Source organism: Aedes aegypti, chromosome 2 (genome assembly GCF_002204515.2).
Source record: "Aedes aegypti strain LVP_AGWG chromosome 2, AaegL5.0 Primary Assembly, whole genome shotgun sequence".
NCBI classification, from domain to species: domain Eukaryota; kingdom Metazoa; phylum Arthropoda; class Insecta; order Diptera; family Culicidae; genus Aedes; species Aedes aegypti.
The window spans coordinates 327,110,694-327,137,272 of NC_035108.1; the positions used below are offsets into that span (position 1 = coordinate 327,110,694).

General features: G+C 39.1%; 1 protein-coding gene and 2 long non-coding RNA genes across 3 annotated transcripts in view; 2 read left to right on the plus strand and 1 right to left on the minus strand.

Moving 5' to 3' along the window:
* Nucleotides 1–6,545: 6,545 nt before the first annotated feature.
* Nucleotides 6,546–26,579, minus strand: part of LOC5569335 (cysteine sulfinic acid decarboxylase) — a 40,140-nt gene continuing 20,106 nt past the window's right edge. Inside the window, exons 2-4 of the mRNA XM_001658385.2 lie at nucleotides 26,147–26,303; nucleotides 25,410–25,620; nucleotides 6,546–7,531 (exon numbers count right to left, since the gene is read on the minus strand). Coding sequence (XP_001658435.2) covers nucleotides 6,925–7,531; nucleotides 25,410–25,620; nucleotides 26,147–26,303 — 975 coding nt within the window. The 3' untranslated portion in view covers nucleotides 6,546–6,924. The remainder of the gene's footprint in view (nucleotides 7,532–25,409; nucleotides 25,621–26,146; nucleotides 26,304–26,579) is intronic.
* LOC110676771 lies at nucleotides 20,670–21,237 on the plus strand. The gene is made up of 2 exons (XR_002500706.1): nucleotides 20,670–20,994; nucleotides 21,078–21,237. It is a non-coding gene; the product is annotated as an uncharacterized LOC110676771 (long non-coding RNA).
* Nucleotides 22,433–23,357, plus strand: LOC110676770. The gene is made up of 2 exons (XR_002500705.1): nucleotides 22,433–22,792; nucleotides 22,853–23,357. It is a non-coding gene; the product is annotated as an uncharacterized LOC110676770 (long non-coding RNA).

Consider the following 26,579-nt stretch of genomic DNA (forward strand, 5'->3'; position numbering starts at 1 on the left):
GATTCTTCTAAGCATTCTTTGAAAAACTGGTAGAAATTCTTAAACAATTAGTAGAAATATCTATAAGACATTTTGAAGCGATCTTTTTAAGAAACCTTGAAAGTATTTTAAATGAAATCATTCTGATCATTCCTGAAGCTTTTCCTCGTGGAATCTGGTGCGAAATTCTTGAAGAGCCTTTTGAACCCGTTATAGCCTTTAATGTTTCTCTGGAGCCTGTACAATTTGACATCAGGATTCAAAACAAGCAGAATAAGAATTAAAAAAACACCTGTAATTACTTCAACAATTCTCCAAAAAAATCGTTTTGATCGTACCTACCAGGTCTTAGATACTTATATTTAAGAAACCTCTAATTGATTCATACAGAAATACCATAGGGAATTGCTTCATTTGTTTACTAACGGTTGAAGAAGTTTATTGCAATAATTCTTACAGTTTCCTATATTTTCACTATATATAAATATCATCAATAGGGGGACGGACCTGGTGTAGTGGTTAGAACACACGCCTCTCACGCCGAGGACCTGGGATCGAATCCCATCCCCGAGATAGTCACTAAAAATTTCAGTGACGACTTCCTTCGGAAGGGAAGTAATGCCGTTGGTCCCGAGATGAACTAGCCCAGGGTTAAAAATCTCGTTAATAAAGATAGAAAAAAAAAAAATATCATCAATCATTCTTCACACTAGTCAGAACATTTTAGGGGTCATGCAAAAATCATGCCTCGCTAAAAAAACCATGAAAACCCTTCACGTGTATTTCAAAGAATAAGTGCTATGTTCATCAAGTTTGTATGTATATTGAACAGATTACATTTATTGGTCTAACACTGATATTACAATAAAACCGCGTCAACAATTCCACGCCATACAACTCGATTCGCAGCTGCCTCCCTCCATCCTCGGCTGCGGCTTACACTCGCCGGATCTTGCAGCACCTGGTCAATCCACCTAGCTCGCTGCGCCCTACCCCTTCTTGTTCCGACCGTATTCGTAGCGAACATCATCTTTACAGGGTTGTTGTCCGGCATTCTTGCAACATGCCCTGCCCAGCGTATCCTTCCAGCTTTAGCTACCTTCACGATGCTGGCTTCGCCGCCACACGCCGTTCTCCTGCACGCCGCCGAAGATCGTCCTAAGCACTCGGCGTTCGAAAACCCCAAGAGCTTGCAAGTGCTCCTCGAGCATAGTCCACACCTCATGCCCATAGAGAACTACCGGTCTTATGAGCGTATTGTACATCGTGCATTTGGTGCGGGGGTGAATCTCTTTTGATCGCAGCTTCTTGTTGAGGCTATAGTAGGCCCGACTTCCGCTGATGATGCGCCTTCGTATTTCCCGACTAACATTGCACACTGGTCCAGGAAGCTGATTTAGGCGGACATGAGGTTTTCGTCAAGATTTATTGATTTTAGAGCCATAGTTACTTCTGAGAATATGTTCAGAATTTTAAGTACTACAAAATGTACGGATCAAAAAAAAATTTACGGTGATCGCAAGAGGGACGTACACGCCAACTTTTTTTATTTTAACGAATCGTAAGTTGGTATGTTCAGCAAAATTGTAGCAAATGATCAGAGAAACAACTTTGCCGAACAAACTTTTTCTCAGTTTTGCTTAAAAGCCGAGATAATTAAGTATTTTTAATAAAAACTCGTTTTTTGCTCTTAAGTGTTTTATTTTTTGGTTTTATCGGCCTACTATGTTCTACAAAGTTTTTATACTCATCATTTGCTACAACTTTGCTGAACATACCAAAGTTGTATTTCTTATGGTTTACATGTTATTTGAGTTTTTCATCTTAAAATTAGCTATTTTGTATGCCTTGTGTTTCAACTATGAGCACCTCAAAAAATATATCTTTCCACCAAATGATTTTGCAGTCTTTCAAGTACCTGTGAGCAAAATTTGGAGAAGATGATATTTTTCTATCTCGTTTAAAATCAATTTTACTAGTAGACGATTTGAGATAAATCCATATTTATTGAATATTCATACATGTTCAACTCACAAAAGTCATGGCTACCTAAGCATATCAAACCAAATGTAACACGTGTATTTATATAGTAATATAAAGTACATCGTTTTTCAGTTGTTTTCGATTAATTTGGAAGCTTCTGCAAGAAATTCAACGTCTTTTCCTCTACCAGTATTTAATCTATTCTTAAGCAAGATCACCGGGTTGGAAGTCAACATAAGCCGTATAAAATACATATACAAAATTTACAGTCCGATTGAGTTCTGTGGCATGGTTTTCCCAGCATCTTCTGATGGATTCCACGTTTCATGGTTTTCTTTGGTAATGCGGCATGCCGGACAACACCACTTCCGTGCAATAGTTGTAGACGTATCAGTAAATGTAACAGCATTCTAAAGGATCGCCACGAAAAGCCCTCAAAGGAAGTTTGGAGCTGAGACTGTACGAACCTCTTCCAGCTGGTAGGAACTCAAATCGTCGTAACACGGCACGCCGCTTTTTTCGGGAAAGAGATATTGTGTATTTCTTTCACTACTGGACTGCAAAGTGAAGTGCGGCCTCATAAGTGCGAAAGTGTGAATAAAAGTGAGGAATTGTATTGAATCCTGCTGGTGTCTTCAGAGCACTTATTCTTCGATTTACGAAGAATAAGCCCCCCGAAAACACGTACCCGATTTGATTAAATTGCGCACTTTTGTTATCGTTTCCGCACTTGTAATAACTTTTTTTTACGGATCTCAATAATTTTAAAAGTAGTCAACTTTAATCGGAAGATTAACGAGGAGGCATTTGAACAGTTTTTGTCAGAAACGCACTGTTAGTATCGCCAGTTCTACGATTGGTACGTACTCTCTCCAACGGTGCAAAAACTACTTTCGCAAGGAGTGATGTTGTCCGGCATGCCGCCGAAGAAGCATAAAAATGCGGAATAAATCCATCAGAAGATTCTGGGGAAATCATGCTATAGAATTCGATCGGACTGTAAATTTTGTATATGTATTTTATACGGCTTATGTTGACTTCCAACCCGGTGATCTTGCTTAGGAATAGATTGAATACTAGTAGAGGAAAAGACGTTGAATTTCTTGCAGAAGCTTCCAAGTTAATCGAAAACAACTGAAAAACGATGTACTTTATATTTCTATATAAATACACGTGTTACATTTGGTTTGATATGCTTAGGTAGCCATGACTTTTGTGAGTTGAACATGTATGAATATTCAATAAATATGGATTTATCTCAAATCGTCTACTAGTAAAATTGATTTTAAACAAGATAGAAAAATATCATCTTCTCCAAATTTTGCTCACAGGTAATTGAAAGACTGCAAAATCATTTGGTGGAAAGATATATTTTTTTGAGGTGCTCATAGTTGAGACACAAGGCATACAAAATAGCTAATTTTAAGATGAAAAACTCAAATAACATATAAACCATAAGAAATACAACTTTGGTATGTTCAGCAAAGTTGTAGCAAATGATGAGTATAAAAACTTTATAGAACATAGTAGGCCGATAAAACCAAAAAATAAAACACTTAAGAGCAAAAAACGATTTTTTATTAAAAATACTCAATTATCTTGGCTTTTGAGCAAAATCGAGAAAAAGTTTGTTCGGCAAAGTTGTTTCTATGATCATTTGCTACAACTTTGCTGAACATACCAACTTACGATTCGTTAAAATAAAAAAAGTTGGCGTATACGTCACTCTTGCGATCACCGTAAAAAATTTTTTGATCCGTACATTTTGTAGTACTGAAAATTCTGAACATATTCTCAGAAGTAACTATGGCTCTAAAATCAATAAATCTTGACGAAAACCTCATGTCCGCCTAAATTAGCTTCCTGGACCAGTGTGCATTGTGGTCAGCCGTCAGCAAGGATCCAAGGTAGACGAACTCGTCCACCACCTCGAAGGTATCCCCGTCTATCGTGACACTGCTTCCAAGGCGGGCCTTGTCGGCCCATTAGTCCGACTCTTGTTGTTTCGCGTTTAAGGCGGGTGAACAAATCTGCCACCGTTTCAAATTTTCTCCCAATAATATCCATGTCGTTCGCGAAGCAAACAAATTGTCCGGATCTCGTGAAAATCGTGCCTCGACTGTTAAGTCCGGTTCTCCGCATGACACCTTCAAGCGCAATATTGAACAACAGGCACGAAAGTCCGTCGCCCTGTCGTAGTCCCCGCCGAGACTCGAATGAACTGGCGTGATCGCCCGAGATCTTCACGCAGTTTTGCACACCGTCCATCGTTGATCTAATCAATCTTGTGAGCTTCCCGGGAAAGCTGTTCTCGTCCATGATCTTCCATAGTTCTACATCGTCAGTACTTTCATTTGCCGCCTTGAAATCGATGAACAAATGGTTCGTAGGAACCTGGTATTCACGGCATTTCTGGAGGATTTGCCGCACTGAAAATATCTGGTCCGTTGTCGAGCGGCTGTCGATGATACCTGCTTGATAACTTCCAACGAACTCGTTTGCCATAGGTGATAGACGATGGAAGAGAATCTGGGATAGCACTTTGTAGGCGGCGTTTAGGATAGTGATTGCACGATAATTTTCACACTCCAGTTTGTCGCCCTTTTTGTAGATAGGGCATATAACGCCTTGCTTTTACTCATCCGGTAGCTGTTCCGTTTCCTAGATTTTGACTATCAGCCGATGCAGACAAGCGGCCAATCTGTCCGGGCCCATCTTGATGAGTTCGGCTCCGATACCATCCTTGCCAGCGGCCTTGTTGTTCTTGAGCTGTTGAATGGCATCCTTAACTTCCCCCCATCGTGGTTGGTTTCCAGGTGTTTATCGTAGTGCTGCTTCCACCTTTCGATCACCTCGCGTCCGTCCGTCAAGATGCTCCCATCCTTATCCCGGCACATTTCAGCTCGCGGCACGAAGCCTTTGCGGGATGTGTTGAGCTTCTGATAGAACTTACGCGTTTCATGAGAACGGTACAGCAACTCCATCTCTTGGCATTCCACCTCTTCCAGGCGGCGCTTTATGTCCCGGTTTTCTGTTTCCACTTCAGTCTGTATCTTTCCACGTTTTGTCGCGTACCATGCTGCAGCATTGCAGCCTGCGCTGCATTCTTCTCCTCTAAAACCTCCTGGCACTCCTCGTCGAACCAATTATTTCTTGAGCTCCGTTCCACATATCCGACAATGCTTTCGGCAGCGTCGTTAATGGCTGCTTTGACTGTCCTCCAGCAGTCCTCAAGAGGGGCTCTATCGAGCTCGCCCTCATCCGGCAACGCTGCCTCAAGATGCTGCGCTTACGCATTTGCTACATCAGGTTGTTTCAGTCGCGCTAGATTGTACCGAGGTGGGCGTCGGTACCGTACATCGTTGATGACGGATAGTTTTGGGCGCAGTTTCACCATCACCAGGTAGTGGGCGGAGTCAATGTTAGCGCCACGATAGTTTCTGACGTCGGTTATGTCGGAGAAGTGCCGTCCATCGATTTGCGATTCTGTCTGCTGAGGTGATCTCCAGGTGTACCGATACGGGAGGCTGTGCTGGAAATAGGTGCTACGAATGTTCATTTTCTTGGAGGCGGCAAATTCTATCAGTCGTAGGCCGTTCTCGTTCGTCAGCTGGTGGGCGCTGAACTTTCCAATCGTCGGTCTGAACTCCTCCTCCTGGCCAACCTGAGCGTTCAAATCTCCTATGATAATCTTGACGTCGTGGCTTGAGCAGCGGTCGTACTCGCGTTCGAGCTGCGCGTAAAATGCGTCCTTGTCATCATCAGTGCTTCCGGAGTGAGGGATATGCACGTTTATGATGCTGAAGTTGAAGAATCGGCCTTTCAGCCTCAACTTGCACATTCTTTCGTTGATCGGCCATCACCCGATCACGCGCCTTTGCATATCACCCATCACTATAAAAGCTGTTCCCAGCTCACGTGTGTTGCCGCAGCTCTGGTAGATGGTATGATTACCTCTAAATGTTCGCACCATCGAACCTGTCCAGCACACCTCCTGCAGCGCTACGATGTCGAAACCGCGGATCTTCAGTACATCGGAGAGTATGCGAGTGCTTCCGATGAAGTTGAGAGATTTGCAGTTCCACGTACTGAGTTTCCAATCGTTAGTCCATTTCCGTCACTGTGGTCTTTGCCGATTGTTCCGGTCCGTATTTTCTCGTTGACGTTCCTGTGCTGATGTGTTTTTACGGTTGGCTTGCAGAGCCTGACACCAACCCCCTAGATTTCCGGAGGATCATTCCCCCTGAATGTTCGGAGGACCATAGTGCGCAGTTTAGCTTAGAGTCCTTCTCTGGCACTCGGACGATGATCAGCCGCCCCTGACATGGGGAACAGACGCTGTTGTGAGCCGCTCCTAACATGGAGTACAGACGCTCAAGGTTTGCAGAAGCAAAAGCAAAAGCTGACTTGCACACAAGTAACTGGGTAGAGATAATGAATGTTTTAGGATGGATAGTACGGTAAAAGGAGAAGAAGAATAAAAGTTTAAAAAAGAAGAAAAGCACTCATTTACAAAAACTATTTTTTGGGCGGCATAGCGAGGCGTTCTCATATCAAATCTTATAAAGATAAAAACGCTTCTAAAAGAATACAATACACTGGTAAAACATTTTTATTTTCCTTTTTGTACATTCTTTTCAAACTTGCTTAACCACTCTAAGATATGTTTACGTTTTACTGATTCGCTTCCATATTCTTACAACTTAGTACACAATCACATATCTTCTTACATAGTACATTTTTTTTATTCATTTCGATTCGTCTCTCATCACGCACCGTTCTGCCAGCCCTCAACCACATGGTGCTTCCAGCGAACAAAACAATGCTTCCAATAAATACATATTTTTTTCGGGTTTTTCTTTTACACAAGGATATAAATTATGTTTTAATATAAAAATTCAACAAAACTCCCCACACGCAAAAAATGTGCAAGAAATGACACAAGTTTACCGCCTTGGATATTCATGGTTTCAAATCTGCAGCAAGTCGTTCGATTTCATCGATGATGTAGTTCATGTCCGATTTGTCCAGGGCCGAGTTCTGCAGGACCAATCGGAAGAAGTTGGGCTTATCGTGAATCGGTTGGTATGTGATCATCATCGAACCTTCCCGCATCATGCGTTCCTTGACCTTGGGGGCAACCTTGTGGAGCCGTTCGGTGAACTCTGCGCTGTCACGCGGTACGTTCCGCAATCCAGGTGGCACGTACCAGAAGCACACGTTGGTACACTCGGGATTCTCGACGACCATTTCAAAACCTTCTCGCGCCTTAATACTGCTGGTGAAGTGCTCCGCATTCTCGAACACCTTGTCGATGTGCTGTTCCAGTCCGGAAGTGCCCTTGGCACGCCACATGAACCAAAATTTGAGCACGTCGGCACGGCGGCCACACTGGATGTGCTTATCGCCGGTGTCGTACTGGGTGTCGTAGAATTTGTCCTTCTGGAAGAGATAAGTCGCGTTGGTCGAGTGGCACTCCGATAGGATTCCCTCGTGGCGGGTCAGGAAGGTGGAGCACTGCTGCGGAGCGGCGAGCAATTTGTGTGGGTTCCACGTGACCGAGTCCGATCTGATGGGAATGGATGGAAAACGGTGGATAATAAGTGTGATTATTCGATAGGGTAAAAGTTCCTTCATCATATCTAATCGACAGGTGATGAAGGTATGCATATTGGTGTCAGTTTTCAATTTAGAATTACGTTGATTGGTAATTTCAAGCAGCAATTGCTTCAATATACATCACAGGTGATAAGAAGACTGTTAAAATAGAGTAAGGTTAAATAAATTATCGACAACGGTTCATTGATTTTTTTTGTTATTTTTTTTTTTTATGACGTGTAATGGTAGAGTTACTGTTCACGTGCTGTAGCCTTATGTGCAGGGACAACATTGCTAGGAGGCGCACGGGCGCGCTGTACTGTACATTGCGCGATTATTTATCACGACGGCGATCTTGAAAACTTCTCAAAATGCTTGTTGATCATCGCTGCTGCTTCAAATCGTTTTGGTGTCTTCTGCGCAATTATTCCAGATTGTCCAAGGCATTATCGCGCAGAAGACACCAAAACGATTTGAAATAACTGGGACGATCTACAATGGTTTTTTAAGATTGTCGGCGCGAGATTTTTTCGAGCTACGCATAATACATTGTAAAACCTTTTTTGGCACGCCTAATTTTTCTTGAGATGTGCCTCAATGCATCCCATGCGCTCCGTCACATGTGCTGTTTAAAACACAGCGCAATAATTGAAGTGGTGACAATTTTTTTCAACGAGAATGAAAATTGTATTGCTGTTTGCATTTGAGATGCAAATGTTGAGTAAACGTCCTACAACTGCGGTAACATAAAATAATCAAAGGACACCTAGCAACGATTACATAAATCACCGCCGCCGTAGCAAGGAAAATATATCTTTGACATCGCATTTCTTGTGAAAAATCTTACCGCGTTTGGTGCTCCCGCATTTGATGTTTGCATTTCAAACGCACACAGCGCGAGTCTTCGACCGTATCAGGATGGTCTACATCACTGAAGTGAAATTAGTTGTAGGGGCTCTTCGTTACTATGCAGTTGTTTTACAACGAGGAAACCAATTGCGAGCGTAGCGCTAGGCAACGCATGACACGAGTCTCCCTAGGAGCACAGCACTTAGCGCGCGCTTCTAGAATTTTTGTGAGACTCCGGCTAGCTCAGCATACTGCCAGGTTTTGGAAAATTTAACGATCATTGACAATTGACATACGAGCTAAAACTTTAACCCATTTATTCGCCTGCACTCACACAACATGCATGACATTTATCGTTCGTGAAATATAACGAGCCACGAAAGGAAACAAGACAGACACACACCACACACTGGTTGGCGCCGATCACTGTGTGCCACCGCGTGTTACATTCACTGACACACCCGCATTCTGATCAAAAAACAGAGGCGAATATTTTCCATTTTCTGTGCTATGTTTGCAACCAAAGGGGTATTCGATGAACCAATAGACTATAATAAACAAACAGAATGACAACACTAAGTGGTGCGCTTTGCTTTAACTCATTCGTATCAATCACCTACATTTAAACACGACGAAGTGGTTGTGTGGTATAGTGCGTAATGTATACTAAGTATCATCTTGACTGAATACACTTTAGAGTGTATTCAGTCATCAACAATCATTAGCGCGAGCATACGGCTACGCAAGCGTAAGCGTAAGCGTATGCGCAGCATTGCAGGCAACACTGCTGTCAAATGTATAAAAGTAAATAAATCGAGCTGTCTGGCTCTCTTCTACTTGAAACTTCAAACAATCAACAAGTGTTATTAAGTCTCCAGAAATTCCCCTCCCAAAAGTGGTAATTGAAAAAGTTTACTAATTTAAAGTGTTGTTCTACGTTGGTTCCTCCCGGTTGGTCGTAGTATAGTGAAATTCTTTGGTTCCGGATACCAGACAGAAAAGTGGCGACGAGGTTAACTGGTGCGGCGGAGCATTTTTCGGCGTACTCGGACGGCTACTCGGAGCAGCAACACCCTTTCATCTGCGATTAGTGCAGCGGCGGTGGTGCTGATAGGAAGTAATTACGGTGAGAACAACACGGTGCATAGCATAAATCCCAAGGTAATAAGGGAAAAAGTGAGGTGATAACGGGGGCAAAAAGGTGATTTCGGTGACAATTTGTTCATTCCGGTGATGTTGACACGCCATTTGCTTTTGGTGGCGTAGGCTGTGTGAAAGCATAAAAGACAATTACCATTGTTGGTTTTCTTTTTATTTACTTTTTTTTTGTGAAACGCAACCATTTTGTTTTGATTAAATATTAACAGTGCTTTCCTTTTTCTATTTTGGAAGATAAATTCACAGCGGGCGGCAATCCGGTTGTTTTCGGGTGCTGAAAGGATCTTCGCTCTAGTGTACGAGTGGCTGCAGTTTCCTTCCCGCTGGGTGGCGGACGGTTTGATTTCTCTCCCCGCTGGGTGCCGGACGATTCATTTTCTTCTCCCGTCGGGTGGCGATCATTACCTAGCCTGTAAATTGCGGTGAGCGTGACGTCGATCGGTGAGTAACCATTTTGTTTTTCTATCTGATTTTGAACATTAGACTGGTTCAATTTGCTTTGCATATTTTTTGTGAAAAGTTTGAAAAGTTTTTAAAATTAGTGTTTTTTATTGTTTTGCTTAGATTTTTGCAAAATGGCGTATGTAGTGGCTCCAAATATTGAACCCTACCGAAAAGGCCAATCTTTTGCGGGATGGTTGCGTCGGTTAACGTTCCATTTCCGGGTAAATAAGATACAGGACAATGATAAGAAAGATCAGATGTTCATGCTGGGCGGGGATTACCTGTTTAGCATGGCCGAAAAACTTTATCCAACCGAAGCACTTTTGGATGAAGTGGCCTACGCTGAGCTAGTTCAAAAGCTCAAGGAACGTCTTGATAGAACTGATTCTGTTCTACTACAGCGTTATCATTTTGGCTCAAAGCTGCAACAACCTGGTGAAACGGCGAGCGATTTTGTTTTTACTTTGAAGCTCCAAGCTGAGCATTGCGAGTTCGGCGACCAGAAGAACCGACTCATTTTGGACCGTCTTCTGGTTGGCTTGACGGATAACAACCTTAAGCATCGCCTTCTTACTGAGGACAGTGCCAAATTGACCCTTGATCAAGCTGAAAAGATTATCGCTACCTGGGAAATGGCGGCGACTCATACAAAAGCTTTGGCGAACAACGATGGTGTCGGCTTGGTAGGTTTTGTGAACAATAGGTATCCTGTGACTGGAGGAAGAGGAGCAGTTCTTCAGCGAGTGAGGGACTTAGCCCAGAGCTACCGTGGCCCGGTGAAAAGCCGACTTGGTGCGCGGCCAGAAATCCGGCCGGCCGAGGATTGTCGACAAGATTCCCGAGTTCGGTTCCAGCGAGGTTCCCAATCCCAGCAGCATAGGCACCGAGATCCATCTGCTGGCTCATCTAATCGCAGATTACAGCGAGGTGACGAGCAATGGCCGATAGATCAGCGCTATTGTAGCTACTGCAAACGCGGGGGCCATGTACGGAGGAAATGCTACAAGATGAAGAACGAGATGAACAGCAGGGTCAACCATGTCGAAACCCAGGAGGCAGAGAGCAGCACCGGAAGCTTGAGCCAGCTGGCCGAGCGACTAGACCGGTTGAGATCTGGTAACTGGGACTCCGATGATAATGATTCAGGTGAATTACAGTGTATGCATGTTACTTCTATTAATAAGATAAGCGATCCTTGTTTATTGAATATTTCTATTGAAAATCACACTGTACAGATGGAGGTTGACAGTGGCTCTTCTGTTACAGTGATGGGCAAAATTTTATACACATCCACATTTGATTTGCCTCTAGTAAAAAGTTCTAAACAACTAATCGTGATAAATGGTTCCAGGTTAAAAGTTTCTGGTGAAGTTGGAGTTAGAGTTAAATATAATGGTAAATCAGCTAATTTGACACTTTTAGTGCTTGACTGTGACTACCAGTTCATTCCTTTGCTGGGTCGACCGTGGTTGGATGAATTCTTTCCCAACTGGAGAAATTTTTTTGCCAATTTGATGCCATTGAACAACATTTCAGTAAATCAAAGTGAAGCATTAATAGCTGAAATTAAACTAAATTTTTCTGACGTTTTTGTCAAGGATTTTTCCAAGCCAATTAAACATTTTGAAGCTGATTTGGTTTTAAAAACTGACATTCCTATTTTTAAAAAGGCTTACGACGTTCCTTATCGATTAAGGGAGAAAGTTTTAAAATATCTGGACAAACTTGAAGCAGAAAAAGTGATTACTCCTATTCAAACCAGTGAGTGGGCATCACCTGTAGTTGTTGTCATGAAGAAAAATAATGACATACGACTAGTAATTGACTGCAAGGTTTCAATTAATAAGCTCATCATTCCAAATACTTATCCTTTACCTGTATCTCAGGATATTTTCGCTAGTTTGGCTGGATGCAAGGTTTTTTGTTCTCTTGATTTGGAGGGTGCATACACACAACTATCATTATCAAAGCGATCAAGGAAATTTATGGTAATTAACACAATCAAAGGACTTTATACCTACAATAGATTGCCACAGGGGGCTTCCTCTAGTGCATCTATTTTCCAGCAAGTTATGGATCAAGTATTGCAAGGTATTGAAAACGTTTGCGTCTATTTGGATGATGTGCTTATTGCAGGAAAAGACTTAAAGGATTGCAAAGCTAAACTTTATAAAGTTTTAGATAGATTGTCTAAAGTAAATATCAAGATTAACTGGGACAAATGCAAGTTTTTCGTAACTGAATTGGAGTATTTGGGTCATATGATAAGTGATAAAGGTTTAACACCATGCTCAAGCAAAATTGCAACAATACGGGAAGCAAAAGTTCCAACAAATGTGACCGAATTGAAGTCCTTTTTAGGACTTATCAATTATTATAACAAATTTATACCCAATTTGTCTTCAAAATTGTATCACTTGTACAACTTATTGAAGAACGATGTTAAGTTTATATGGGACAGCAAATGCAATGAAGCTTTTGAAAATTCTAAGAAATTGTTGCTTGAAACTGATTTTCTTGAATTCTATGACCCTGAAAAACCAATTGTTGTAGTCACAGATGCATCTGGCTATGGTTTGGGCGGAGTAATTGCTCATGTTGTTGACGAGGTTGAGAAACCAATTTGTTTCACGTCTTTTTCGTTAAATTCAGCACAAAAGAAATACCCCATATTACATTTAGAAGCACTTGCACTTGTATGCACAATTAAGAAATTCCATAAATATTTGTATGGTCAAAAATTTACAGTTTTTACTGACCACAAACCATTAGTGGGGATTTTTGGTAAAGAAGGCAAGCATTCAATATTTGTGACAAGATTACAACGCTATATTTTAGAATTATCGGTGTATGATTTTGAAATCCAGTACCGACCTTCAGCAAAAATGGGCAATGCGGATTTTTGTTCGAGATTCCCATTGGAGGTGGCAGTTCCCAGTGCATATGATCAAGAGTTTGTGAAAAGCATCAATTTTGGGGACAACTTGCCTATAGATTTCTCAGCTATTGCTGAAGAAACAAAAAAGGATGCTAGTTTGCAGAAAGTTATGAGTTTTATGCTAAATGGTTGGCCTAAAAGGATAGACAAGCAATTTGTTGATATTTTTACGAATCGGAATGATTTGGAAGTCGTTGAGGAATGCTTGTTATTCCAAGAAAGGGTTGTAATACCACAAGTATTGCAAGGCGACATTCTAAAGCTTTTGCATGGCAACCATGCTGGTATCGTCAAAATGAAAAGATTGGCAAGGCAAACGGTTTACTGGTTTGGAATCAACACAAATATTGAAAGATTTGTTGCTGCTTGTGACATCTGTGCAAGTATGGCAATCGTTCCAAAGCAAAACATAACTTCAAAATGGATACCTACCTTAAGACCATTTAGCAGGGTGCACATCGACTTTTTCCATTTTGAGCATCGCACTTTCTTGTTGATTGTAGATAGTTTCTCTAAATGGTTGGAGGTAGAATGGATGAGGAAAGGTACCAACACTTCAGAGGTTTTGACGAAACTTATTGAATTTTTTGCTCGATTTGGTTTGCCGGACGTTATAGTGTCGGACAATGGTCCCCCTTTCAACTCTCATACATTCAAAAGTTTTCTTCAAAAACAAGGCATAAAGGTTTTAAACAGTCCTCCATACAATCCTGCTAGTAATGGCCAGGCGGAGCGACTTGTTAGGACGGTGAAAGATGTGCTCAAGAAATTTCTATTAGAGCCAGGAATGTTAGAGTTGAAGTTGGAAGATCAGATAAACTTATTTTTATTTAATTATAGAAACAATAACTTGACGTTGGAAGGTAGTTTCCCTTCTGAGAAGGTGTTTGCTTATTCGCCAAAAATGTTGATCGATTTGGTTAACCCAAAGAAACACTATAAGCAAATGCTGGTACCACATAACCAGAATGATGAAGCAAAAGGTAGTCAAAATGAAAATAACGATCAAACTGATCAGTTAGATGCACTGATACCGGGGGATTTAGTGTGGTACAAGCACAACATTCCACATTTACGCGAAAAATGGATAAAAGCATCCTTTTTAAAACGGTTCTCTAAAAACTTATTACAGATCATGGTTGGAAACGAGGCGATAACTACCGCGCATCCAACTCAAATACGGCTCGTTAAGGAAGGGAGTGGTTCGCGCCAGCCGAGACGATCGATGCGAGTGGTCGAAACTGGTCGGTCGATACCGGCTACCGCTGAACCCGAAGGAACGGTCGTGCGAGATGACGATATCCGGCAATTACCGGAACGAAATACGGAGTCTGAAGGAGCAGCCTTTGGAGAAACCGATGTCCGGCAATTACCGGATCTGAGTGACCGTGAAAGAAGAAGAAATAATAGTGCTGAAATAATAGAGCGTAAGAGTAGGAAAAGAAAGTTTCCGTCGGAACCGGTAGAGCTTAATGGCCTACTACGGCGTTCGAAAAGAACTAGAAAAATTATATCAGACAATGAATTCGAATATTACTAAATGTTTAAATTTTTATTATTGAATTATTGTTCAATCTTTTGCAAGAGGGAAGAACTAATGTATACTAAGTATCATCTTGACTGAATACACTTTAGAGTGTATTCAGTCATCAACAATCATTAGCGCGAGCATACGGCTACGCAAGCGTAAGCGTAAGCGTATGCGCAGCATTGCAGGCAACACTGCTGTCAAATGTATAAAAGTAAATAAATCGAGCTGTCTGGCTCTCTTCTACTTGAAACTTCAAACAATCAACAAGTGTTATTAAGTCTCCAGAAATTCCCCTCCCAAAAGTGGTAATTGAAAAAGTTTACTAATTTAAAGTGTTGTTCTACGTTGGTTCCTCCCGGTTGGTCGTAGTATAGTGAAATTCTTTGGTTCCGGATACCAGACAGAAAAGTGCGTAGCTCTCAATCTGAAGGTTCTCGGTTTGTATCTCGCTGCGGCATTTTGTTTTATTTTTTATTTTGTCGATCATAAATGAATGCGCGAGTCGATCATAAACGGATGCGCGAGTTTGATTCATGATTCCGATCAACCAGCTACAAAAAACATAACGCGTGTGTTGCGTTACGACAATCTGACTCATAATTTTATGTTATGAGTCTAAATCATGGTGTATTTTCTTAAGATGAAAATACAGTGGAATCATGATAATGTCATAATCTAGTTTTTAAATCTGATTTCTACCCGTGTATTGATAGGATTTTGGCAATTCAATGCACAGGCAAATTACGGTGATATCGCATACCCCTCTGCCACAAATATTTATAATTAATAACGCTTAACTTTATATCCTCTTCATTCTCAGGACTGGAGGACATTTGTAACCAAAACATTGTCGGACTTTTAAATTAAGATCTCCTAGTTTGGTTCAGATTAAAGGTTTAGAATCTGAGCTTGACATGGCGACCGTGACATGAGGATTCTCTCCATAACTAAATGCAAAAAGGAATGTTACCGGATCGGTGAGTTACCCGACTGTTAGGATATAGAATAGCTTTGTGCTTCTCACCACTCGGGCTTTCCTTAGCCAAGTGGTTAGAGTCCGCGGCTACAAAGCAAAGTCATGCTGAAGGTGTCTGGGTTCGATTCCCTGTCGGTCCAGGATTTTGGCCGAAATAGGAAATAATAGTGAATTACAGTTAGCATATTATTGAAGTGAGCTACGAAGCTGAATTTCAAAGAACTTATTCAGCTTATTTTTAAAGAAGGTTAATCATCATTGATATACACATAATTGGTTCTTTGATGTCAGTTCAACAAACAGTCAGTGCTGAAAAAAGAACATCCTTAATGTAAGCAACTATTCACTTCTCTGCTAGTGGTAATAGCTGCCAGCAGAAGCTGTTGCATTGTGTTTGTAGTCAGCTTTTGACAGTAACTAAAACGGTTCACGAATTATTAGTCCTGCTGCAGGACTGGATTGCTTTGATCCCTCGAATCGAGTCAATCGGTTTACTGCTACACGCAAGCAATGGTGCAGAGAGCTCAGTTCAAACGTTGCAATCTTAATATTGGAGGAGAAACAGAAAGGAGAGCCTATGATCAAAAGAAGGAAAAAAACTCTTATGGAAATTTAAGCAAGTGCTATGCAAACAACTTTTATATTAGTATAACTACAAAGAACTGCCGATGATTTAAAGAAGGTAAAATTCCCTATTAACATATAAGCTGAATTATTGCCAACAGTAACGAAACCTATAACTCGAAAGAATAGCCTATGCTTAAAAGAAGGGAAAACTTCTAATGAAATCATAAAAAAACATGAACCCTATCATACCGTTGGTAACCCCAGATGGAACAACCATGAGCTTTGAGTCTTGATGCAATAAGTGGAGTTCACAACTTCGTCCTAAATTAACGGGTCAATTTTATCATTCTCTTGGAGCACTTATATAGTGACAAACATGACGTCTCGTCACATAATTAAAGTTAATTAATTAGCTGATCCATTATTGGGCAATACCTAAGAATCTTACACATAACTGTTGTAGTAATTTGATATTGTTTGTTCGTAATTCGGCCAAACGACCCATTCGGCCAAATGGCATTCGGCCAAATGGCGTTCGGCCAAACGGCATTCGGCCAAATGGCTGGACATCGTATCATCGTACCTGCCACACGATATACGAATGCGAAAATGGCAACTTTGGCAAAGAAAGCTCTCAGTTAGTAAATGTGGAAGTGATCATTGAACACTAAGCTGAGCAGCAGACTTTGTCCTAGTGAGGACGTAATGCCAAGAAGAATTACAATATCTTGAAAGAAAGATGTTTACCCGTTAATTATTTGGACAAAACATTTGCAACTTCTTCAACTTTAGATGTCAACAAATATTTTTGAGTAGTTATTCCAATCAGTAGTTCAAAAGCAATAAAGTTCTGACAAAATAACTGAACAAATTGAACTAATAGATTCATGATAGCTTCAGCAAAGTTGTAGATTTAGGGTGATTATAAAACGAAGCCACTCTTCAAATTTTTAAGAGCACAAGACTTGAGAACCAAACAGCGCTCCGCGATGAAAATTTATCCCATTGGTCACCACCAGCAAGCAAACAATTTGATTGATTTTCAACGCGAACTGTTGTCAGATTCTCCAGTCTTGTGCACTTGAAAATTCAAAGTTTGGCTTCGTTTTATAATCACCTTAGACGAATTGAACAAGCATACTGACAGTTTTACATTTCCAAATACATGTACACTACCCATCATAAATACGGACTCGCTTGAAAAAGTATTGTAACACTGAGCTACATACTGAATCACCCTGAAAAGTTTAGCATCAACTCAAAACAGGAAAACTCATAATGCTATATCTCGATCATGATGCTGATGATCTATAATGGTGCGGTCTTAAGCAAAGTTGTTCAGCAGATCAAGGACATTCGAAAAGCAAACAGTTTGGTTCGCAATTCTGCCGTTAGATGACGCTAGTGAGCATGTAAAATTTTACGCTAGTTCTGTATTGTGATCCACATGAGATAGATAGTTCGAGTCTTTTGCAAAGTTGTTTAGAAAGTCAAGGACACCCGGAAGACAAGTAATTTAATTCAAAATTTTACCGCTAGGTGGTGCTAGTGAGCAGATAAAAATTAGCATCTATCTCATCATCCAGATAAGTTAGAAGGTTCGAGTCTTCGACAAAGTTGATCATAAGGTCAAGGACATCCGAAATGCAAACAGTTTGGTTCTAAATTTTGCCGCATAGTGGCATTCACTCACTATCATGTGAAATTGAGCATTCTTAATTAGTTTTATCTTTTTGTCCTAATAAGATAGAAAGATCGAGTCTTCGGAAAGTTGTTCAGAAAGTCAAGGGCATCCGTAAATCAATTTGATATATATAGGTACTTTTAACTTCATACAAGTTTTATCTCATAATTTTGATACGAAAGAATGTTCAAGTTTTAGCAAAGTTGTTCAGAAGGTCAAGAAAAGCAAGTTCGAGTCTTCGATAAAGTTGTTCAGACAGTCAGCGAGGACAGTTAACCCTCTAATACCCAAATTTTTGTTTTCGATCTAAATATTATGTTTCGTTATATAAAATCATTCTAAACACGGTTTGGGCAATGAATTATTTTTCTTCGCAAATTTATGAATTTTGATTTTTGATTTTTATTATTTTTATTTTTGAACATCCCTATCCTTTTAATTTTTTTCTTGAAGCCGCTTCTGGTTACTGATTTTTGACGATAATAAAAGTTTGAGTTTTTACTATACTTTTGAAAATATGATTTTTTTAATTTTTTTCTGGAACATTTTTTATTTTCCGTGTAACTAACGGAAAAACAGATTTGAAATTATTTCAATACCATCAGGCTCTTCTTCTGTAATAGGTTGATCGTAGAAAAATATAAAAGTTTCGATTTTTCATAATACACGTTAAATGAATCCCAGGCATTTGTAGGTTATATAAGAATACAATTTTTCAAACAATTTTCAATAATACAAATAAGTTTCAAAAATCATAAAAAACGTTTCTTATATGCGTGTTATGAGTCAAGGTTTAAGCCAAAAATAAAATCATTTTAATTTCCGAGCTACGAAAAAATACACAAAATTACAAAGTGTACCCCGTCTAAAGGCGGGGTTGGGTATTAGAGGGTTAAGGGGATGATCCCGTTATAAAACACATAATCAGTGTTACTCTTTGTCAAGATACGGAACATCAAGTTATGGACGGTTGACTGTTTTTAAATCTCATGATTTAATAAGATGAAATGTCCAGAATGTTGTTCAGAAGCCTTTGGCATTTGGAAGGAGAAGTGATTGAGGTCAGAATCATATCATATTTGGGTGATTTAGGACTGATCCATAAAAGGATTTGTCGCATATCTAAGTGCTTCAGATCTGATGCATCTTTTAACCCTCTAATACCCAATTTTTTTATTTTCGATTTAAGTATTATTTTTCGTTATCTAAAATCGTTCTAAACACGTTTTTATTCGCAAATTTTTAAATTTTGGTTTTTGATTTTTATAATTTTTATTTTTGAACATCCCTAGCTTTTTTCATTTTTTCTTGAAGCCTCTTCTAGTTGTTGATTTTTGGCAATAATAAAAATTTAAATTGTTACGGTATTTTTAAAAATATTAAATTTTTATTTATTTTTTGGAGCCTATTTTATTTTCCGTGTAACTAACGGAAAAACAGGTTTGAAATGATTTTAATACCACCAGGCTCTTCTTTTGTGATAGGTTAATCGTAGAAAAATATAAAAGGTACGATTTTTTATATTACACGTTAAATGAAGCCCAGGCATTTGTAGGTTGTATAAGAATGCAATTTTTCAAACAATTTCTAAAAATACAAAAAAGTTTCAAAAGTCACAAAAAACTTTTCTTATATGCGTGTTATGAGTCAAGGTATAAGCCAAAAATAAAATCATTTTGATTTCCGAGCTACGAAAAAATACACAAAATTCCAAAGTGTACTCCGTCTAAAGGCGGGGTTGGGTATTAGAGGGTTAAGGCTTAAGGTATATTTTAGTTCATGTGCGAGGGATACCTGACGCCCATCATATTCAAATTATTCAAGTCAGAATATCTTCATATGTATATGATTCAGGATTGAGTGACTTTATATTCAAGTGATTCATGTTGATTCACTCCATATCCGAGTGATTAATTTTTGATCCTATTTATGTTCACGTGTTTCAGGTTTTTTTTTCTCCATAATAATCAAATCACTCCATGTTCAAGTGACTCAAGACTAATTCATTTCATATTCAAGTGACTCAGGATTGGTTCGCTCCATATTCAAGTGATTTACGTCAGATTCACCTCATTTTCAAGCGATTTTGGTTTGATTCACTTCATATTCAAATGATTCATTTCCAATCATTCCAAGTGATTCATGTCTGTTTCACTGCATTCATGTTTGATTCACTTTATGTTCATGTGATTCAGGTCTGATTATCTTCATATCCTTATGATTCAGGATTGATTCACTTCATATTCAAGTGATTTAGAATTGATTCACTTCATATTTCAGTGATTCATGTCGGATTCATTGCATATTCAAGTGACTCAGGTCTAATTCACTTGATATTCAAGTGATGCCGGTTTGAACTACTTCATATTCACCTGTTTTGAGAATGAAATACTTGATATTGACGTAGTTCAGGTTTGATTCTCCTAGAATTTAGGTAGAAGTTTCCAGTTGCTCGGGTATAATCAAGCAGTTTAGGGCTGATACACTTCATTTTCAAGTGGATCATGTCTGATTCACTTTATATTCAAGTGTTTCAGGTACGATTGACTTCATTTTCTAGAGATTCCGAGCTGATTTACTTCATATTTGAGGACATCACTGATTCACTTCATCTTTGAGTGATTTAGGTCTAATTCATTCATTTACAAGTGATTCAGAGTGATGAGATTTAGATTTGATTTACTTCATTTTCAAGTAATTAAGTTATGTTTTAATATTTGTTCAAGTGTGGTGCTTTTAATTTGTAAATGATTTAGATTGAAATCTCTTCATAATCGAGACTGATTCACTATATTAAAATGTTTCAGGTCTGCCATACTTCATATTTTAGTGATTTAGGTCAGGCTCACTTCATATCCAAAGTGATTCAAGTTTGATTCACTTTATAGTCAAGTGATTCAGGACTGATTCACTTCATAGTCAAGTGATTCATGTTAAATTCGCTCCATGTCCAAGTGATTCGTGTCGGATTCATTGCGTATTCAGGTGCATCAGGTATGATTTACTTTATCCAGGTTTTTACGCTGGCTATAAAAAAAACGAGGGGTGATTTGATTATGACATATTTTGCTCACAGATTTTATAGTAAAATCTTAGCAAGCTGTAATTCTGGTTTGTTTATTAAATTGTCAAAAATTTTCACCACATTCGTGTTGCACCTAGAAGAATTTCTTAAATCAAATTTTATTGATGTATCGTATAAATTTGTTCAATTTATTTATTTCACGTGATTTTAGGTTCCCCAATCAATCGGATACGTGGGTTTCAATTTGAACTTCGCATAATAGGTACATATGGACATTGAAGAGATCTTATCTCTGTTATTGTTACTAGTAATATCAGGCTTCCGACATGAATTCTTGTGTTCAAGACAAACTTAGAAGACGAAGATGTCCCTACATTATAATATTCCATTCCGAAAAAATAATCATCAATCAACAACTTTCACTTGGATCAATAAATCGAAAAACTGTGCAATCTAACTTAAATTTTTGAGTCTTGGCCGTATGAATAAAATAAACCTAAGCACACAATCATGCTTTTTTCTTTCCGAAATCTCGCATAAATGAAAAGTATGTTCAGGTACCCATATCCCAAATCACGACATTTGATAGATTTCCAACACAATTTTGAGCTGTTTAAGGGCCCTATTTTATAAGTCGAGTCGATCAAAAACGACTCGACTGGAGTCACTGTCGACCAAAAACATCGCTCGACTTGGCTCTGTCACTCGAGTTTATCGACAGTTGTCACTCTATGTGACTGGATTACTATGGGAGTCGACGGGTGACATCTGAAATATGCATGCTTGCTTTGATCGACAATGAATACAGACGAGTCACATGATTTTGCTCGAATTACAAAATAGACCCCTAAATACTGTTTGGTTCTTCTGGATCAGGCCATCACCCGTATCCCATCGATTGTCTGACAGCGAAATTTGGCAGATTCTGTAAGCTTTAGACAAATTATTATTCTAGCTTATGCCTTTTATATATGCTGGTGTTAGTTTAATTGAATTTTAACTGCATATATGTATGCACGTTGCTGGCGTACGACGGATAGAAAGTCCTCATTGAAGATTTGAAACGAACAGTTTATGCTTTGAAGTCCATGTTCCAATATTCAGTAAATTAGTATCTTTATGGCCAATTTGACTCGATGAGTTTTGTAAACCTGCAAAAACAAACTGTTATAAATCGTAAACGAATTCGAAATTGATATAAAATTAAAACTTGATCAAGTTGGATTGAAAAAAATGGGGGTGATCCAGAATTTTATAGCTACCCAGCGTAAAAAGCTGGATAGGTCTGAATTACTTCATATTCAAGTAAATCAGGTCTGTTTCTTTTCTTATTTTTATTTATTTTATTTTATCTATTTTAACCAGTGAATCAAATTATCATCAAAATAGACGAAAAACAAACAAAAATGCAAGCTCGCTCACAACCGTTTGTCGCAACTGTTGCGGATAAGGACACAATCAAAAGCAAAATTGTCATGACAATCACAGAGCGCAACATTGTTGCAACCTTTTCAACTCGCTATTAATCAGTTATTTAAAACACAAAACCGAATTTGTTTTATGGATGCTGTTTGATAATGTGTCACTGTTTACCAACACGGAGAAAGTTCTCGAAAATTGCAATGCGAGGCCCAGAAAATCGCTGCGCACGTAGTGATCGATCTTTGTCATATTCTGTTCAAGTGATGATAAACCAAGGGGTGGATCACTCCTGATGCATCTGATATTTCAAGAAAATTCGATGCATTTAAATGCATTCAAATGTTCACTTCCAGAAAATTTGCAAATCATGGCTTGCTCAAACGTATGGCTGTTGTCTTTGTCAAACTGTCAAACGTATCATTCCAAAAACTCAACAAGAGCTGGTACCTCATCAATAAATTGTAGCAACAAACGTTCAACTTATAGTTTAACCCAAGGTTTTGTATTTCTTCCAGATTATCGGAATTTGGGTATCGACCTTGGTATCGACTTTGAAAGATGTCCTACATATTTTCGTGAACAGTTAAGGATGAGAGCATATAGAAGGGGAAGAGCGAACATCTCCATTGATAAATCAAGTAATTTTATTAACAATAAATACTCCGTGTTTTTTCAATACCACCAATGCTTAATTTCAGAGCCATGATGGCCTAGTTTGCTATCCTGGCAATCCTTTCAATGAACCATGGTGCAAAAAGGAATAGTCAGGGTTGTGGACATGAAGAAGTCAATCTAGCTACATTATGTGGAAAAATATTCAATAAGCCACACAAACTATGGAAAGAATGAATATTAAAATCAACTGAAGTATCATTCGCACTCCCAACTATCATTAAAGCAAATAAAACGAGTTGTTTGGTCAAAAAAAAATATATTTTTGGTTTGTTCTTTTCTATCCAACTAAATGTGAGTTCTGCAACTCTATGCAGATCCGTCCAGTCAAATAATAGTGTTGGCAGCTCAGTTATTTCGAAGCGTTCCACTTCAGTAAAGTGAACAAACATCACAGACTGTGGGCTTGACGAGGAGATTCTACCTACCCCTGCTTGCAAAAAGTTCCGTTTTCTATATGGACGCAGTACAACACTCATGACAAAAATATTCCTTAACATAATGCTTTGAAGATCCGGTGGAAATCCTTTTTGAATAAACTGAAATAAATAACTAAGAAAAGGGATTGAATTAAGAAGAACAAACCTTTTCAAAACATTCACAACAAACAACGCGTTGCTATAGAATGATTCGTTGATAAGGTATTGTTGTTAACGCAAAGCTAAGTAGATGCGAACGCCGAAAAAATGCATTTAATGCAAATAGATGTACATTTGATGTACAATGAATAAGTGATCCACCCCTTGTGATAAACTCATGTTGCGGAATAAAATTGTTGCAACAAGAATACGAGGTGACAATGTCTTTGTTGCTGCGTGTTGGGTGACAATTGATTCACTGATTTTAACTTTACTAGAGAGATTTTCAGCCAAAGGCTGGTTCATCTCTGGATTCATTTCTAGTTTAAGTAATTTATTTTTACTACATTTTTTAGTGATTCATGCCTTCCAAGCAGTTTAAGACTGATTCATCTCATTTTCTAATGATTCCTGGTCTGATTAATTTCATGTTCAAATGATTTAAGACTGATTCACTTCATTTTCAAGAGATTCTGGATTGATTTTCTTAACTTATACCAAATCATGTCAGATTCATTTCACATTTAAGTGACTCAGGTGTGACATCATATTCAAGAGTTTCAGGTCTGATTCCCTTCATATTCCAGTGATTCAGTTCTGATATACTTCATTTTCTAGTGATTCGGGTTTAAATTATTGGATATTCATTACACCAATATTCTATCTTATCTGGATCAGAAGATATAACTCGCATGGTATCCTTCATTTTATTTTCTCACTAGTGGCACCAACAGGATCTTTTTCTGAATAAAAAGTCAGCTTTACCGGATGTCCTTGATAATCTCCACAATTTTGCCGTAGACTCGATCTTCCTATCTCATGTAGATCACAAGATAGAACTTGCTTAAATACAAGTGAACATGTAACTAGCGCCATCTAGCGACCAAACTGTTTGCTTTCCGAATGTCCTTGACATGCTGAATAGCTTTGTCGAACACTCAAACTTTCTATCTCATGTAGATCACAAGATAGAACTTACTTAAGAGCTTAATTCAATCGTTACAAAGGTGGGTCGTAAATATAATTTTCCAATAAACTATTATTTATTTATGTTTTACATTTTTTTTTCGAAGCGCCCCTTTTCTATTGCTTTCTTTTGTAATTTTTTTTTTAATGGTTTGACACTATAAGTGTAGACTTGTAAAAGGTTCACTTTATTCAACAAACATTGAATGGTTTAACACTGTAAGTGCCGGCATAAGAGTGTTCTGTGATAGTGCAGCCAATCGAGTTTTTTTTCTTTACATATGAGTAAAATATGATAATACATGCTTTTGTCCTGGCATCTGTAGGAATGTTGCGTATAGCTACTTGTTCAACAAACTTTGAAAGGTTCGTCACTTCAAGTGTCGACATTATTTTCTCCTACTAGGATTTTTTTCATAGCAATGGAAAATATTATGTTTATAAGCATGTTTATAACTCACAAACAATTTTTTATCATGGTCTACTTATCAAAGTGCATTCTGTGACCCAACGATCCTCCCCATTAACAAACATCCTTCCAAGGAATCTTTGTGGAGATGCAGAGGTAAACACGGTCTCCAAATAGCAAAGGCTACTCACTAACATTCCTTCCCCCAATCCCACCTGACTGCAAGGACGTGGCTGGTGCCGTTATTGACCCTGTATAAATTGAGACACTGAATTATGCACACTGAAGAAGATTATGGCCAATCCCAGCCGAAGTTTGGATTCTTTGTGCATCTTCACTGACTTCGGTCAATCACGGAATAGCAACCATTGATATGTGTAGTCAGTCTAAGCTAAGCTATAATTTTTCGTGAAACTATTCCAATCAATAATGTTAAATATGATAAATTCTTAAAACTGTTTCATCGCGAATACTAAGATGATGATGTACCTTCAAGATAATAATACCGATGTGCAATTAGCACTCCGCTGGTTGTTCAGGTCCAGAATGTGTTCTTAATTCTACAATTAGCTGTAATCGTCTCGCGACAATCACCACGTTGTCTGCGTTAACTACATATATGCCACTCACCGTTCGATTCCTTTAAGCAGCGATCGGTACTTCTTGGACATAAGTGCACCACCACCCCAGGCGGCATCCACGTGCATCCAGAGGTTGTACTTTTTGCACAGATCTGCGATCTGCTCCAGCGGATCAAACGCTCCGATCACGGTTGTTCCTGCGGTGGCCGACACCATAAACGGCACGGCTCCCTCCGATTTGGCGCGCAGAATTTCCGACTCTGTTGGATGAAACGATAGGAAGCAGTCGAACATGCCAAACATTTGTAATGCAAAGTATAGAATTTGTGAACGCTGAAGGTCACATTAGGGATGATTCAAATATTACGTAATGCAAAATTTTCCAATTTTTGGGGATGGGAGCCCAAATAACAGTTTTTGTATGGAAAATTTATTATTTTTGTGTGGACCGTAACCCTACGGAAGACCCCCTCCCTCCCCTATTGTGTTACGTAATATTTGAACGATCCCTTTGCTCGGTTACGACGCACGGTGTACCGGCAGGCGGTTATTATGAAAAAAGGTTCATCTAAACTGAGTACAACTAAGTAAATTCTTAGAATTAAGATTTCTTCTATGGTTTTTTTTTTCAAAACTGACCCAGAGGTACAGAATGACCTCAAGAATCGAGCCCTGTACTTAGATTTGATACTTTTTTTTCATAATAACAGTCTGGCGGGGCACCGTGCGACAAGCTCCAATGAACATGTCCGTTTGTCTGTGATATAGCTGTTCAAAAGGGCCTACCTAGATGATCCACTCTGATCTTGCCGATGGCGTCCGTACGAATTGGGTACACGTTGTCCGAGCCGATGCCCATGAACGATGCCAATTTTTTCACCGAGTAATGAGCGTCTTCAGATGTGAAGATTACCAAGCGCGGAAGTGAATGTAATCCTTTTGTCTGTAATAAAAAAAGATACCGGTTGAAGAAAACAGAGAGTGAGAGGGACGTAAATCATGCGTTAACGAGAACAAAGAGCGCAAATTAATTAACGCTTGTAGAACGACTACCTGCACCGACTATCAATCATTCAGACAGTCGATGGTCTGGGAAACCCTGAATGAGAGGGGAAGCTCTACAAACTGTGCGAAATCTTGAACCAGACTCTCTGATCATCAATGAAATCTACAACAAATTGTAATTGACGTGACGGGGCAGCATCATCGCGATCGATTG